The 17,312-nt window shown below is 32.3% G+C and overlaps 1 protein-coding gene across 1 annotated transcript; it reads left to right on the forward strand.

The window, feature by feature from the left end:
* Positions 1-13,073: 13,073 nt before the first annotated feature.
* Positions 13,074-16,864, forward strand: LOC107763946 (uncharacterized). The gene is made up of 9 exons (XM_016582460.2): positions 13,074-13,187; positions 13,443-14,466; positions 14,692-15,249; positions 15,340-15,426; positions 15,510-15,580; positions 15,677-15,753; positions 15,869-16,010; positions 16,146-16,307; positions 16,616-16,864. The coding sequence occupies exons 2-9, from the start codon at positions 13,518-13,520 to the stop codon at positions 16,862-16,864; spliced, it is 2,295 nt and encodes a 764-aa protein (XP_016437946.2). The 5' UTR covers positions 13,074-13,187; positions 13,443-13,517.
* The last annotated feature ends 448 nt before the right edge of the window (positions 16,865-17,312 follow it).

The following is a 17,312-nucleotide window of genomic DNA, read 5'->3' on the forward strand; positions in this document are numbered from 1 at the left end:
TATTTATGGTGTTAGAGAAGGTTATTTTTGTAAATTGAAAAAAAACGGCTATTTGTGCAATATGGCCGTTGGTGGTCATTGGGGGTGGGGGCCTCATTTTGAATTTTGAAAAATCTTGTTTTGTAGTATATATAGTATATAGTATGTTATGTTATGTATATATATTACCTTATATATTTTCTTGTAGTATATATTATATGTTATGTATATATATTCCCTTATATATTTTCTTGTAGTATATATTGTATGTTATGTATATGTATTCCCTTATATATTTTCTTGTAGTATATATTTTATGTTATGTATATATATTATAGCTTATAAATAATTGCAAGTTAAAGACAAAAAAATATTGCAAAAAGATATTCAAGGACATGTCTTATAATTTTTATTACCAAAAATGACATATCTTTCTTAGTCTTCCTCCCCCAAATGGAATGAGCACAACACGGTACTAATACCACCATTAAAAGGGAAAAAACTAAAAGAAGATGTGTCAAAGTACAAGTTACACCATAATCTACATTGTATCTCTAACAAATCTCATAAATCCTTCAAGGTTCGGAGGAGGTTGCGTTGGTGGTGGTGGAAAAGAAGCTTGTTCATCACCACTTCCGGGCGAAGCAGCATCCTCCGCAAGTTCCGCCATCATTTCTTCATAAGCTTCATCTATCGCCGGTTGTGATTCCGCAATTCCAAAGTTTCTTCTTTCCGAGCGGATCCAATCTCTGAACAGTACCAATTTTTCCAAGCTCTCCCTCATAGACGCTCTATGATCACCTATTTGAAGTCTTGCTTGACTGAAAGCGCTCTCTGATGCAACAGTTGAAGCTTGAATAGATAAAATATCCCGAGCCATCCTTGCAAGAACCGAAAAATATTTTTCCCTTGCCTTCCACCATTCCAAAAGATCAAAAGTGCCGTCTGGATTCTCCTTTTCAAGTCCCTGCGACAAATAAACTTGAAGCTCATTTAGATGTGAAGTTTCATCATAATTATCACCTTGAGAACCCCTGAACTCCGTCCAGGATTTAAGTGCTTTTAAGCCCGCAGCTCTTTTAGACGATTGTGAACTAGACGAAGTAGGGGTTGGAACATTTGGCCTAGCATGCTCTAAGGCAAGTTGATAATCATTATAAATTGTTTGAGCATTAATTTTAATTGAGGCTTTTGCATGCAAGTGCATCAAATTCCTCATTTGAAAGATCTAAAGCCTTATAAATATTTGAGTACCAAAAATGAGGACCTCCTAATTTCATTGTAGGATTTAACATTGCAGCAACACCATAAATAGGAGGGATAGGGAAAAAATATTTTTTAAACTTTTCTTTCATTTCATTTATAGCAAGTTGATAAATTTCCCCACCCTCCGAAAATTCAACAATCAAATCACATAGTGCTGCAATATAAACTAAACAGTTTGAAATAGTAGGATAATATTGCCCAGAAAATGCATTTGTAGCAATTTGAAAATGTTCTAAAAAATCTATAAGAATTTTAACATTCTTCCAATCTTGAGTAGTAAGCATTTCATCATCATCCTCATCACCTACCCGAGCATTAAACGTTGCATTAATTGGGTTTCTATATTCATATGCAACTACTAAACTTTCGTACATACAATTCCATCTAGTCGGGCAAGCTTTAGGAACCTTTCTTTCTCTAAGGCCATATTCATCATATTTTTTAAAATAATCTCTAAGTCTACTTCTACGGTTTGAATAAAAAAGCCAATTAAGAGCCATTCTAACCTTTTCAATTTCTAAATTTAAAATTCGCATACTATCACCGACAATTAAATGATAAATATGACAAATACATCTAACATGGAATATATTTCTAAATGCAGGATTTAGTGTTGTTGTAAGTATGCCTATAGCACTAGTGTTACTAGAAGCATTATCCATAGAAATTGCCATTATTTTATCTCTAAAGCAAAAATATCTACAAATATCTGCAACAGTGTTAGCTATAAACTTACCTGTGTGACGTGAATTAATTATTCTATACGCAATAATGCGTTTTTGCATTGTCCACTCCTCATCTATCCAATGACTTGTAACAGTTAGATAATCACAATCATTACCACTTCTACCAATATCAGTAGTAATAGAAATCCGATTAGTTATATGAGTAAATAAATACCGCAAATATTGTTCATATTCATGTTTATATTTATAAATATCGCTCTTAACTGTTGCGCGAGGCCAACCTTTATAAGTAGGATTAAAAACTCTTCTAATATAATGCACCCAATTAGGATTAGAAGGAAAAGAATAGGGTAAGCACATAACGATAACCATCTTTGCTAATTCTTCACGATCTCTATTTGGATCGTAATATAAAATACCTCCGGTCACAGTGTTAATTCCTGGTTGAACTAGATTTGAACTTGTACTAGGGCTATCCGCATAATCTACATGTGTCCCCTCTAGCTGCGCTTTCATTTGTAAATATTTAACTTTATCTCTAGAGTGTGTTTTTATGTGCCTAGTCAAACTACCCGTGCCGCTACGGTCTCCAGTATATTTATGTGCCAGTAATTTCCTACATGTTTTACACTTAGCCTTATTTTGTTCTCTTACTTGAGTAAAAAAATTCCAAACTAATGATGTTTCTAGGCGTTTAGGAGGTTGTCTATTAAAACTAGGGGTTTCTATAGGTGGGTCGGGCGGTACATCAGTTGGGTTATTAAAAGGACTAGTAGGTGTATCATCTAAATCCGGTTGGGTTTCATCTTCATCCTCATTTTCCTCATCATTTTCAAAGATAGTTTGATTAGGATAAAGAGCATTCATAGTTTCATCATCTAAATTTTCACCTGGTGCAACATTATGGCAAAATTGACTATCGAAAAATTGAAAACAGGGGTTATCACTATCAAGAATAATAGGAGCAGCAGGACGTCTACCAGGTCTGGGTCGAGGAGCCGGGGGAAGGGTAGTAGGTTGGCCACTACTTTCACCAGTTTTAACTTTTCCCTTACCACCAAACATTTTTATCAAAGATGTCATATTAATTACAACTATGCAAACTAAAACACACAAAAATATATTCTTAAAACTTAAGAGTTGAAACGAGTTTACCGAATTGCCGAACAACTTCTTGAAAAATGAAAATCGTTGAAGACTTGAATACTTCAATTCACCAACTTCACAATTTTTCACGAAATTTCAACAATAAAATAAGCATTTATAGTAGAGAGATTGAGAGAGATTGATGAATTGGTGAGTAAAAATGAAAGAATGAGGGGGTATTTATAATTGAGAATTGGGAAAAAGTGTAATTATATAAAGTTTGGGGGCCAAATGGCTATTTTTGAAAGTTCCAAACGGTCGAAATTGCAGCCCAACAGCTACTTTTTTAAATTTTTGATCGTTGCTATTTTTAAACAAAATATTTTTTTTTAAAAGTAGCCGTTAGAGGCCCGTTAGGCCCAGTAAGACCGGCCCAGGTCCGCCAGCCGGTCCCGGGCTCGTGGGCTATTTTATGTGACCCGGCCCGCCTCGAACTTTTTGCACCATTAAGGACCGGCACACCAGGACCGGCCCGCCAAGCCGTTTAGCCTGTTAGGACCGCGGGCTCGGTCCGGTCCCGGCACACCATACATCATTACCCGAGAGTGAGACTTGAGAAGGAGCGTGTTTGGGGAGAAGAAGAAAAGGAACAGGGAGAAAGAAACGAAAACAAATGTTAAAATAAATAATGAACCAAAAGGAAATTATATGGTGTAGAAAAAGAAAAACATGTCTCGAATAAGGTTTGTGCGTGTCATACACGATTTCAGTTGAAACTGAGGTTGCCCTAAAAATATAATATTTATTACAATTCAAATAAAGTTATAAGGGTTATATAACACTACTAGAATTCCGGAAAAAAGCGACCAAACTTTAGCGACCAAAGTTGGTCTGTCAAGAAAAGCAACCAAAGTTGGTCGCTAAATTGGCGAAAATAATAAAATAATAATTTGATATACATTAGCGACCAAGTTTGGTCGCTACTTGGTCGCTAATTTTGTCAAGATATTGACCGAAGTGGTCAGACTTGCTTGGTCAAAGGTATACTGAGATTACCGACCAACGTTGGTCGCTACAGGGGGGCCCACTTATATAATTATAATAATTATAATATTATTCTAAAAAAATTATAAAATATAAATAAATATAACTTAAATTAGCGACCAAAGTTGGTCGCTAATTAAGGGGTAAGCAGATAGCGACCAACTTTGGTCGCTAAAATGGGACCCAATTATAAAATTTTAATAATTATATTTTTATTTAAAAAAATTTATAAAATATAAAAAAATATAATTCAAATTTAGCGACCAAAGTTGGTCGCTTACGAAAATAGAGACCAACTTTGGTCGCTAATCTGGGATCGAGTTCTAACGTTTAACAATTATATTATTATTTTAAATATTATATAAAATATAAATAATTTGATTTAAATTTAGCGACCAACTTTGGTCGCTAATTTAAATTTATGTATATTTAGCGACCAAAGTTGGTCTCTTTTCAGGTCAACAATGGTCAAAATTAAAAATCACTTTTCTATTTACTATCTAAATAATATAAATGTAACCCGCTAATACTTTTGTAATACAAAGGATGAATAGACTAAAATATACTCTAACATGCTATATATGCAGTTAAGCAGTACTATGAAGCGTGCGTGTGTGTCTATATATATATATATATATATATATATATATATATATAAGAACATGAAACGCTCGGAACACAGGGACAAATTCTTTTAGGTATTGATACACTTGTAATTTAATTCATCGAAGCATTACCCGAGAGTGAGACTTGAGAAGGAGCGTGTTTGGGGAAAAGAAGAAAAGGAACAGGGAGAAAGAAACGAAAACAAATGTTAAAATAAATAATGAACCAAAAGGAAATTATATGGTGTAGAAAAAGAAAAACATGTCTCGAATAAGGTTTGTGCGTGTCATACACGATTTCAGTTGAAACTGAGGTTGCCCTAAAAATATAATATTTATTACAATTCAAATAAAGTTATAAGGGTTATATAACACTACTAGAATTCCGGAAAAAAGCGACCAAAGTTGGTCTGTCAAGAAAAGCGACCAAAGTTGGTCGCTAAATTGGCGAAAATAATAAAATAATTATTTGATATACATTAGCGACCAAGGTTGGTCGCTACTTGGTCGCTAATTTTGTCAAAATATTGACCAAACTGGTCAGACTTGCTTGGTCAAAAGTATACTGAGATTAGCGACCAACATTGGCCGCTACAGGGGGACCCACTTATATAATTATAATATTATTTTAAAAAAATTATAAAATATAAATAAATATAACTTAAATTAGCGACCAAAGTTGGTCGCTAATTAAGGGGTAAGCAGATAGCGACCAACTTTGGTCGCTAAAATGGGACCCAATTATAAAATTTTAATAATTATATTTTTATTTAAAAAAATTTATAAAATATAAAAAAATATAATTCAAATTTAGCGACCAAAGTTGGTCGCTTACGAAAATAGAGACCAACTTTGGTCGCTAATCTGGGATCGAGTTCTAACGTTTAACAATTATATTATTATTTTAAATATTATATAAAATATAAATAAATTTGATTTAAATTTAGCGACCAACTTTGGTCGCTAATTTAAATTTATGTATATTTAGCGACCAAAGTTGGTCTCTTTTCAGGTCAACAATGGTCAAAATTAAAAATCACTTTTGTATTTACTATCTAAATAATATAAATGTAACCCGCTAATACTTTTGTAATACAAAGGATGAATAGACTAAAATATACTCTAACAAGCTATATATGCAGTTAAGCAGTACTACGAAGCGTGCGTGTGTGTCTATATATATATATATATAAGAACATGAAACGCTCGGAACACAGGGACAAGTTCTTTTAGGTATTGATACACTTGTAATTTGATTCATCGACTTATAACCTATATATATATTAACAATAAATTAAAATGTCTCGATCTAATATAGCTTATATATATATATTAACAATAAATTAAAATGTCTCGACTTATATCAATTAATATATGTATGTATGTATGTATGTGTGTGTATATATATATATAAGCTATATACGATATAATATTAGCTAATGCACTAATACTTAGTGCATAGTATAGTATAGTATAGTATAGTATAGTATAGTATAGTATAGTATAGTATAGTATAGTATAGTATAGTATAGTATAGTATAGTATAGTATAGTATAGTATAGTATATATACTAAGTGTATTATATATCAAGGTATATTCGATATATATAGTATAATATAGTATATAGTATATAAGCTATGTATATATATATATATATATATATATATGTATATTTAGCGATCAAAGTTGGTCTCTTTCAGGCCAACAATGGTCAAAATTAAAAATCACTTTTGTATTTACTATCTAAATAATATAAATGTAACACGTTAACACTTTTGTAATACAAAGGATGAATAGACTAAAATATACTCTAACATGCTATATATGCAGTTAAGCAGTACAACGAAGCGTGCGTGTGTGTCTATATATATATATATATATATAAGAACATGAAGCGCTCGGAACACAGGGACGGGTTCTTTTAGGTATTGATACACTTGTAAATTGATTCATCGACTTATAACCTACTCATATGCATGTATATATATTAACAATAAATGAAAACGTCTCGACTTATATCAATTAATATATGTATATATATATATATAGCTATATATACTATATATATATAGCTATATTCGATATAATATTAGCTAATGCACTAATACTTAGTGCATAGTATAGTATAGTATATATACTAAGTGTATTATATATCAAGGTATATTCGATATATATAGTATAATATAGTATATAGTGTGTATATATATATATAAGAACATGAAGCGCTCGGAACACAGGGACGAGTTCTTTTAGGTATTGATACACTTGTAAATTGATTCATCGACTTATAACCTACTCATATGCATGTATATATATTAACAATAAATTAAAACGTCTTGACTTATATCAATTAATATATATATATATATATATATATATATTTATTTATATATGTATATATATATATATATAGCTTAAATTGAATTAAAATCCTAAATTTATACTACATATGTACATAATTTTAAATTGAATTAAAAGTAATTTAATTTTTTTAGAAATAGCGACCAACTTTGGTCGCTATTTTGGTCAAAAAGTCAAAACTTATTTTGCTACCAAAATAGCGACCAAAGTTGGTCGCTATTTTTAATTCCAGTGTCAAAATCGTCTCTTTTCTCTCTCACACTCAACCCCCCCCCCCTCCGACTCCCAGCAACAGCGGCGCCACCCACGCCACCGACGACCACCGACGGTAGCAGCTCCACCGCCGGCGACCTCCATTCCCAAGGTAGGTTTCTTTCTCCTTTCTTTGTTTTTTTCGAAATACAGTGATTTTGTTTAATTTATCCATGTTAGGGTTCAAAGTTATATATTATTTGTTCAACCATGTTAGGGTTCAAAGTTAATTTCTCCATATTAGGGTTTAATTTCTCCATGTTAGGGTTCAAAGTTAGCTCAACCATATTAGGGTTCAAAGTTATATATTATTTGCATTTTTTAGGGTTATTATTAATACATTTAGTCCAAAATATTTAGTTTTACCTACTAATTTGGGGAAGAAATTGTTTGAAGAGACGAAACCCTAAGAGTTGCACCTTTAGGATTATGTATTGGAATTTTAGTTTATAAATTAAAATTTTAGGATATGAATTGAACCTTTAAGATATGAATTGAAATTTTTGGTTTATGTATTGGAAGTTTAGTTTATAAATTAAAATTTTAGGATATGAATTGAACTTTTGTGTATATGAGTTGAACTTTTAGGATATGAATTGAACATTTAGGATATGAGTTGGACTTTTAGGATATGTATTGAAATTTTAGTTTATAAATTGAAATTTTAGGATATGACTTGAACTTTTGTGGATATGAGTTGAACCTTTAGGATATGAATTGAACCTTTAGGATATGAATTGGACTTTTAGTTTATAAATTAAAATTTTAGGATATGACTTGAACTTTTGTGGATATGAGTTGAACCTTTAAGATATGAATTGAACCTTTAGGATATTAGTTTATGTATTGGAATTTTAGTTTATAAATTAAAATTTTAGGATATGACTTGAACTTTTGTGGATGTGAGTTGAACCTTTAGGATATGAATTGAACATTTAGGATATGAATTGAACATTTAGGATATGAATTGGACTTTTAGTTTATGTATTGGAATTTTAGTTTATAAATTGAAATTTTAGGATATGACTTGAACTTTTGTGGATATGAGTTGAACCTTTAGGATATGAATTGAACCTTTAGGATATGAATTGGACTTTTAGTTTATATATTGGAATTTTAGTTTATAAATTAAAATTTTAGGATATGACTTAAACTTTTGTGGATATGAGTTGAACCTTTAGGATATGAATTGAACCTTTAGGATATTAGTTTATGTATTGGAATTTAGTTTATAAATTGAAATTTTAGGATATGACTTGAACTTTTGTGGATATGAGTTGAACCTTTAGGATATGAATTGAACATTTAGGATATTAGTTTATGTATTGGAATTTTAGTTTATAAATTGAAATTTTAGGATATGAATTGAACTTTTATGGATATGAGTTGAACCTTTAGGATATGAATTGAACCTTTAGGATATGAATTAGACTTTTAGTTTATGTATTGGAATTTAGTTTATAAATTGGAATTTTAGGATATGACTTGAACTTTTGTGGATATGAGTTGAACCTTTAGGATATGAATTCAATCTTTAGGATATGAATTAGACTTTTAGTTTATAAATTGAAATTTTAGGATATGACTTGAACTTTTGTGGATATGAGTTAAACCTTTAGGATATGAATTGAACCTTTAGGATATTAGTTTATGTATTGGAATTTTAGTTTATAAATTGAAATTTTAGGATATGACTTGAACTTTTGTGGATATGAGTTGAACCTTTAGGATATGAATTGAACCTTTAGGATATTTGTTTATGTATTGGAATTTTAGTTTATAAATTGAAATTTTAGGATATGACTTGAACTTTTGTGGATATGAGTTGAACCTTTAGGATATGAATTGAACCTTTAGGATATTAGTTTATGTATTGGAATTTTAGTTTATAAATTGAAATTTTAGGATATGACTTGAACTTTTATGGATATGAGTTGAACCTTTAGGATATGAATTGAACCTTTAGGATATGAATTGGAATTTTAGTTTATGTATTGGAATTTTAGTTTATAAATTGGAATTTTAGGATATGACTTGAACTTTTGTGGATATGAGTTGAACCTTTAGGATATGAATTGAATCTTTAGTATATGAATTGGACTTTTAGTTTATGTATTGGAATTTTAGTTTATAAATTGGAATTTTAGGATATGACTTGAACTTTTGTGGATATGAGTTGAACCTTTAGGATATGAATTTAATCTTTAGGATATGAATTGGACTTTTAGTTTATGTATTGGAATTTTAGTTTATAAATTGAAATTTTAGGATATGACTTGAACTTTTGTGGATATGAGTTGAACCTTTAGGATATGAATTGAACCTTTAGGATATTAGTTTATGTATTGGAATTTTAGTTTATAAATTGAAATTTTAGGATATGACTTGAACTTTTATGGATATGAGTTGAACCTTTAGGATATGAATTGAACCTTTAGGATATGAATTGGACTTTTAGTTTATGTATTGGAATTTTAGTTTATAAATTGGAATTTTAGGATATGACTTGAACTTTTGTGGATGTGAGTTGAACCTTTAGGATATGAATTGAATCTTTAGGATATGAATTGGACTTTTAGTTTATGTATTGGAATTTTAGTTTATAAATTGAAATTTTAGGATATGACTTGAACTTTTGTAGATATGAGTTGAACCTTTAGGATATGAATTGAACCTTTAGGATATTAGTTTATGTATTGGAATTTTAGTTTATAAATTGAAATTTTAGGATATGACTTGAATTTTTGTGGATATGATTTGAACCTTTAGGATATGAATTGAACCTTTAGGATATTTGTTTATGTATTGGAATTTTAGTTTATAAATTGAAATTTTAGGATATGACTTGAACGTTTGTGGATATGAGTTGAACCTTTAGGATATAAATTGAACCTTTAGGATATTAGTTTATGTATTGGAATTTTAGTTTATAAATTGAAATTTTAGGATATGACTTGAACTTTTGTGGATATGCGTTGAACCTTTAGGATATGAATTGAACCTTTAGGATATGAATTGAAATTTTTGGGTTATGTATTGGAATTTTAGTTTATAAATTGAAATTTTAGGATATGACTTGAACTTTTGTGGATATGAGTTGAACCTTTAGGATATGAATTGATGTTTTTGTGTATGAATTGAACTTTTAGGATATGAATTGAAATTTTTGTGTATGAATTGAACTTTTAGGATATGAATTGAGCCTTTAGGATATGCATTGAACTTTTGTGGATATGAATTGAAATTTAGGATTGCGTGAGGATTTTGTAGAAGGGGTTGATGACTTTATTAGACATGCAATGCAACTTCCACCAAGAATAACTTAGACACAGTACCTGGCATAGTGTGCATTTAATTGTTGTTCTCATTAGCGACAATGATGATGAGAAGGCAATGACATGCGTTTCAAACAGTGATGGTGTAGGTAGGAATTTAACATTTCCTAAATTGGTAAAAGAAAAGGTTATAGAGGAATTCTCTACTTCATTTTCCAAGAGGAAGTAGAGAATTCCTCTATAACCTCTTCTTTTATCTGCTTAGGAAATGTTAAATTCTTACCTACACCATCACTGTTTGAAACACATGCCATTGCCTTCTCATCATCATTGTCGCTAATGAGAACAACAATTGATCAAAGACACACCCTGTCGGGTACTGTATCCAAGTTACTCTCTGTATCTAAGTTCATCCCGAGTAATAGTACCACGAGGATAATCACCAAAGCCACCAGACAACTTTATGATGCCAATGAAGTAAGATGAGTTATTCAATGAGACTCGTATTGTAAAGAAAAAGAAAGAGACTGATCTAGAAAGGTGGGTCGAGGGTCGAGCCTCGACTATACATGTAAGTTTTTTACTTTTCATTAAGTATTTTGATTTACTTTTATATAAATTTTGAAATACTAATTCAATATAATTTTTCTTATAGGTTCGCTTCACAGCTGATGTGGGGGAATTCATACGCAGTCAGCCACCTAATGAGTCGGGCGAGGTAATCCAACTTTTGGATGAGGATGCTGAAAGAACACTCCTTGAGTACTTTATATACTTTGAGCTAGACAATAGAACCAGTTTTCGAATGGGCTTGTAATAAGCGTTAACTTAGTTTTGTTAGCTTAATGTGTTAGTTCTATTGAACTTTATACTTTGTTGCTTTTTATTGTTGTTGTTGTTGTTGTTGTTTATTGTTGTTGTTGTTGTTGTTGTTGTTGGCATAAAATGCATGTTTAGAATTTTTGGTAAGCTGACAGGTGGTGTAGCTGCCAAAACAGGCATTTTCTGGCAAAAATATACCAAGAAAAGCGACCAACTTTGGTCGCTAATTGGTCGCTTTTCCCTTAAAAAAAATAATTTTCTGGGCAATAGCGACCAACCTTGGTCGCTATTTAACCCAGATTTCTCAAAAGCGACCAACTTTGGTCGCTATTCTATTTTAAAAAAAAATCTGGAAATATAGCGACCAAAGTTGATCACTTATAATTAAAAAAATTATTTCTTGAAGTTAGCGACCAACTATGGTCGCTTATTTGTAAAAAATAAAATAAATAAATAAATAAAAAAGTGACCAATCTTGGTCTCTATTTTCCAGATTTTAAAATATAATATTTGGAATAGAGACCAAAGTTGGTCACTTTTTTATGATTAATAATAAATAAATAAATAGCGTATTTTACATTTAGAGACCAACTTTGGTCGCCAAAATTATATTATTAAAATAATAAAGCAACCAAAGTTGGTCGCTATAGTCTTTACCCGGAATATTTAGTCCCTAAAATAAAGGGACCAGCAATATTGCGACCAAACATGTTTGGTCGCTTTTTGGTCGTTTTTAGGTCTATAAGCGACCAACTTTGGTCGCTTTTTGTGGTCGCTTTTTGCCGGATTTCTAGTAGTGTAACCTTGCAAAGTAAGCAATCGGTAAAGTGGAACATCTGCAGAAAGTAATTATATATTATCCCATCATATCTCAAAAGAGCTGTATTTAAATTCTTTAGAGGCTCTTCAACTTAATGGCTAGTCTTTAAGGACTAAAATAACCTTAGATATCATAAGTAGTCCTTGTTTTGAAGACGATATTATTTACCGCCTCATATTACCATATGGTATCACAAAGCAAAGTAAAATGCAACAATTCATCCTTCTGCTAGATTTCAAGAAGCTGATTTTTTGCATGGAGTTGCATATCTCTCTACTCTGTCTCCTCTCTTTCTTTATTTACTTCGCAAGATAAAAGTAGCTCTTGATTACGCTGCCTTATTTCATTTTATATTTTATTTCCTTTGTTCCAAATAAACATAATTTAATTATTGTCCTAACTCGCGACATACTAATTTAGCACAATATACGTTTGCATGTGTCTCGTTATCTGTAATTGGCTAAACCAATCACCTTTAGAATAAAAAGGAAATAAATTAAAATTAAAATTAAGTAGATTTTTAATTGAAAAAGTTCTAGTACTCATGATTTTGAGACTAAATTGTAGCAAGTTCAGAAGTTGTTTTTTGTTTGGTTAATATTTTACGTGAAAAAAGGGGCCGCTAGACGTGTAAAAAAGTGACATATGTTGGGCTTTGAACTTGTAGTATCATCGTTGATTCTCATGCCTCAAATAAATAAAATCTTTTTTTAAAGATGAATTATGCTAGTCGTCTTCTTTTGTTGACCAATAAAAATGTCTAGACGATATTAATTACAACCTCCTAACTAGTAATTGTTTATAAGTTCAACATTTTCCATTTTAATGCAATACTCCTATTATTAACTAAAAATATAGTCATGATTAGTTCCTTGATTTTAGGAAGAGTATGAGGACAGAAAGACGGCTCTTAGTTTACTTGTAAAAACTATTATCATGCAACATCTTTTCTCTTTGCTTTGAGAATCCTCTCCCTGCCATTCTCCTAAAGGTGTCATCTTCTTTCTTTCTACTTTCTCTCTATTTTCTTTATCTTTCTCTTTCTTCTTTATCTTTCATACTCTTTACGATAACATATGTTCATAACGAATCATATTCATTGTTAAGAAAGAAAAAAGATTGATATTTCATTCATTCACATGTTTACATATTGAGAATGATGAGTTGCATGTTTCTTGTGATTTCTTAAATGATAAATGCACTTTTTTTTTGTTAAAATTACTTGCTTTTTATCTTTAATGAACAGGGCTCATTGTTTTGGGAGAACGGCAGGGTTTAAACGACGTGTTTTGGCATAGATTGTGATTAAGACTTTATAACAATGTCTTCATCATCTAAGGATGATCAATCATCCAATTCGCCACCTTCAGATTCATCCTCTTCGGATTCTTCATCAAATTCACCGCCATCATCCTCATCTGGTTCACCCCCTTCACCTTCATCCTCTTCAAATTCCCCATCGTCTGACTCATCATCAAATTCTCCGCCATCCCAAGATAATTCATCTTCATCGAATGATTCAAATTCCCAATCTCCCCCTTCTCAAAGTAATTCATCACCTTCTCCGCCATCTGGGGATAGTAATAACTCATCTTCTTCCGGGGATAATAACAACGGCAATAATAACAACAACATTGACAATAGCAACGGGAACAACAACAATAACAACGGCAACAACAATGGGAACAACAGCAGCAATCACAACAACAATGACAATAATAGTAATAATAACAACAACAATGGAAACAACAACGGCAACAACAACAACAATGGTAATAACAACGGTAACAACAACAACAACAATGGTGATAGCAACAACGACAACAACAATGATAACAAGAACAACAACAACAATAATGGGAGCAATAACAACGGCAATAGCAACAACAATAACAATAATGATCATAGCAACACTAACAATAATAATAACAATAAATCTTCACCTCCATCAAAATCCTCAAATTCAAATGGTGGTTCGCCGCCTCCTCCACCCCCACCACCTCCTCCACCACCACCACCACCATCTCCCTTTTCTCCCAACTCTGGAGCTCTTTCCCCTCCGAAGCATAAGTCGCCACCGAGCAAGTCGGACGTAGATCATAATGGCAAATCTAACGATAACGGGACAGCCATCATTGTAGGAGTTGCTGCAGGAGCAGGACTATTACTTCTTGTCATGCTAGTCTTCCTTATATCTTGTTGCAAACGCAAAAGGAGAAGGCCACGTGACCAAATGGGCTACTACAGGGACAATTCTCATGGAGGCAAGAGTATGTGAATTGCTTTTATTTCATATTTATACTTTCTTTTTCACCGTGAAATCATCATATATAAACTTGAAATTTGAGCTCATTGATTTAAATTTGTTATCATCATTAGATGTTGAAATAACAGGCTATAATGCCTAAAAAATGAAAAACATAATAAGCAGAAGTGGAACTTACTTCCTTGTTATCATGTCTTGGTATTTGACAATAATTTCATGCAATATCCAGGTACTGACTACTATAATAGTGGACAATATGGGAATTGGCACAACAACAAAGTTCAATCTACTGAACATATGGTAAAGATGCCTACTCCTCAACCTGTCAGTACTAATGTAAGTTCAGAACTCAGTTGGCCAATAGCACCTCCACCACCACCTCCAATGATGAGCAGCAGTGAAATGAGTTCTGCTGCTTTCTCTGGTCCACATCAACCTCCATTGCCACCTCCACATCCATCAATGGCTCTTGGTTTTAACCAAAGCAGTTTCACGTATGACGATTTGTCAGCAGCAACTGGAGGATTTTCTAAGGCCAATCTTTTGGGACAAGGTGGTTTTGGATTTGTACATAAAGGGGTGTTGCCTAATGGTAAGGAGATAGCAGTTAAAAGTCTGAAAGCAAATAGTGGGCAAGGTGAACGAGAATTTCAAGCTGAGGTTGAGATCATTAGTCGTGTCCATCATCGCCATCTTGTATCTTTAGTTGGATATTGCATTGCTGGATCTCAAAGGTTGTTGGTGTATGAGTTTGTTCCTAATGGCACTCTTGAATATCACCTTCATGGTACGTATGCTTTAATTTGTATATAACCAACTTAAAGAATTACCCATGAAAGTCTTTATTTGACATTTTTTCTTTGCATCCTATATATAGGACCTGGTCGCCCAGTTATGGACTTCCCTACGAGGCTTAAAATTGCACTTGGATCTGCCAAAGGTTTTGCCTACCTTCATGAAGATTGTAAGTTGAATTTTGTATATAGTTTGAGGTACATTCGCTTTCCATCACAAACTACTTAGCTTTGTCATATAAATTATGTACAGGCCACCCTCGCATCATTCACAGAGACATTAAAGCTGCAAATATCCTACTGGACCATAACTGTGAAGCTAAGGTATTTGCTTATGCTTTAGACTAACCACTTTTTAGGCAAATTTCTAATTCACTTTAATTCAAACAAATGTTTAAACTGTTCCAATGTCGTTTTCAGGTGGCTGATTTTGGACTAGCTAAGCTTTCCTCAGACACTAATACACATGTGTCAACACGTATCATGGGTACCTTTGGGTAAGTAATCCGTTTTTCAGTTCTACTATATATAATTGGTCAAATATCCACCATACTACAAAAGGTTGGAATAAAAACATTACCCTGTCTGTATTTATGAAATTTGAACAAACAGGTACTTGGCACCAGAATACGCTTCAAGTGGCAAGCTAACTGAAAAGTCAGACGTTTATTCTTATGGTGTTATGCTTTTGGAACTTATAACTGGGCGTCGTCCTATCGACATTAACAGTGATGATGACACCTTAGTTGAGTGGGTATGTTTTCATTAATGATATAATTGAAACAATTTTTTTGGCTTACAAGACATGATCTATGAATGCAAACACGTATGCACTTAAATTAATTATTTAAAGTTACATTATTAAATACATATATATACATATATCCAGGCTAGGCCAATTCTCGTTCGTGCAACAGAGGGTGGAAACTATGATGAATTGATAGATCCACGTTTGGAGGGAAATTTTGATGCCCAAGAGATGCTATGTATGGTGGCTTGTGCTGCTGCATCCATCAGACATTCTGCAAGAAGACGTCCAAAAATGAGTCAGGTTAATTAGCTTTTTGTTTTTGTTCAATAAAGCCTCATTATGCATAGACCCTGACACGTATATTAACATTCCAAAGTAAAATACATCAAGACGAAGGACATAGTGCCTAATTACTACTCCATAGTCTAGCTAGCATTTAAATTCTATTGACAAAATTGGAGTTGTAGCCTAATAGTACCAGCAAATAATAGGGTTTCAGTTCTACCAAAAGGCTTCCCCTGGAAGCTTCACACTTCACAGACACATATATAGGGTTCGAATTTCTAATGCTAAAAGAGAGATTGGCTAATAAAATAATTATGTTGTAGATTGTACGTGCTTTGGAAGGTGATGTTTCTCTGGATGATTTGAACGAGGGAATGAAAAAGAGCCATAGCGCAATGTTTGGTTCTGGTGAAAGTTCCGAATACGACGGAGGTTCATATGACGTTAAAAAGTTCAGGAAATCTGGAATGTCGAGCCAAGAATTCACAGGCAGTGAACATGGTACTACTGGTGAATTTGTCCATTCCGCTGGTGAATCTCAAGAACTTCGGCAGAAAAAACTCAGTCCTTGAGCAAAAGATTCGTCTTTGAGGTATAAACAATTACAATCATTTTATTATAGATACAACTCACGTTTTATGGACTTACAAGGATGCTTTGAGCATTGAAAAATGGTATTCTTGTGGAATAATAATGTATTTCCCCATCCATTGTGAAGCTCTAGAGATTAGACTGAGGGTGGTAAAGTGTAAAACATCTCCCCATCATTATGTGGCTGGGTTTATTTATCAGTCGAGTCATTTTGTTTTGTTTGAGTTGAGGAGTTGGGATTATAATTGTGAATTACTTTCAATATATTCCTCCGATGTATGTACTTATTTATTAATATTTTGTTTATGTATACTTCTCCGTATAAGCAGCTGTAGTATAATATATTTAGATATTTCATTTTGTTTCTCATTTTATATTTCAGTTGAGACCTTTTTCCTTATTTAGCTTCAAATTCCAGTAATGTCTTGT

The sequence above is a fragment of the Nicotiana tabacum genome, chromosome 6 (assembly GCF_000715075.1).
Source record: "Nicotiana tabacum cultivar K326 chromosome 6, ASM71507v2, whole genome shotgun sequence".
NCBI classification, from domain to species: Eukaryota; Viridiplantae; Streptophyta; class Magnoliopsida; order Solanales; family Solanaceae; genus Nicotiana; species Nicotiana tabacum.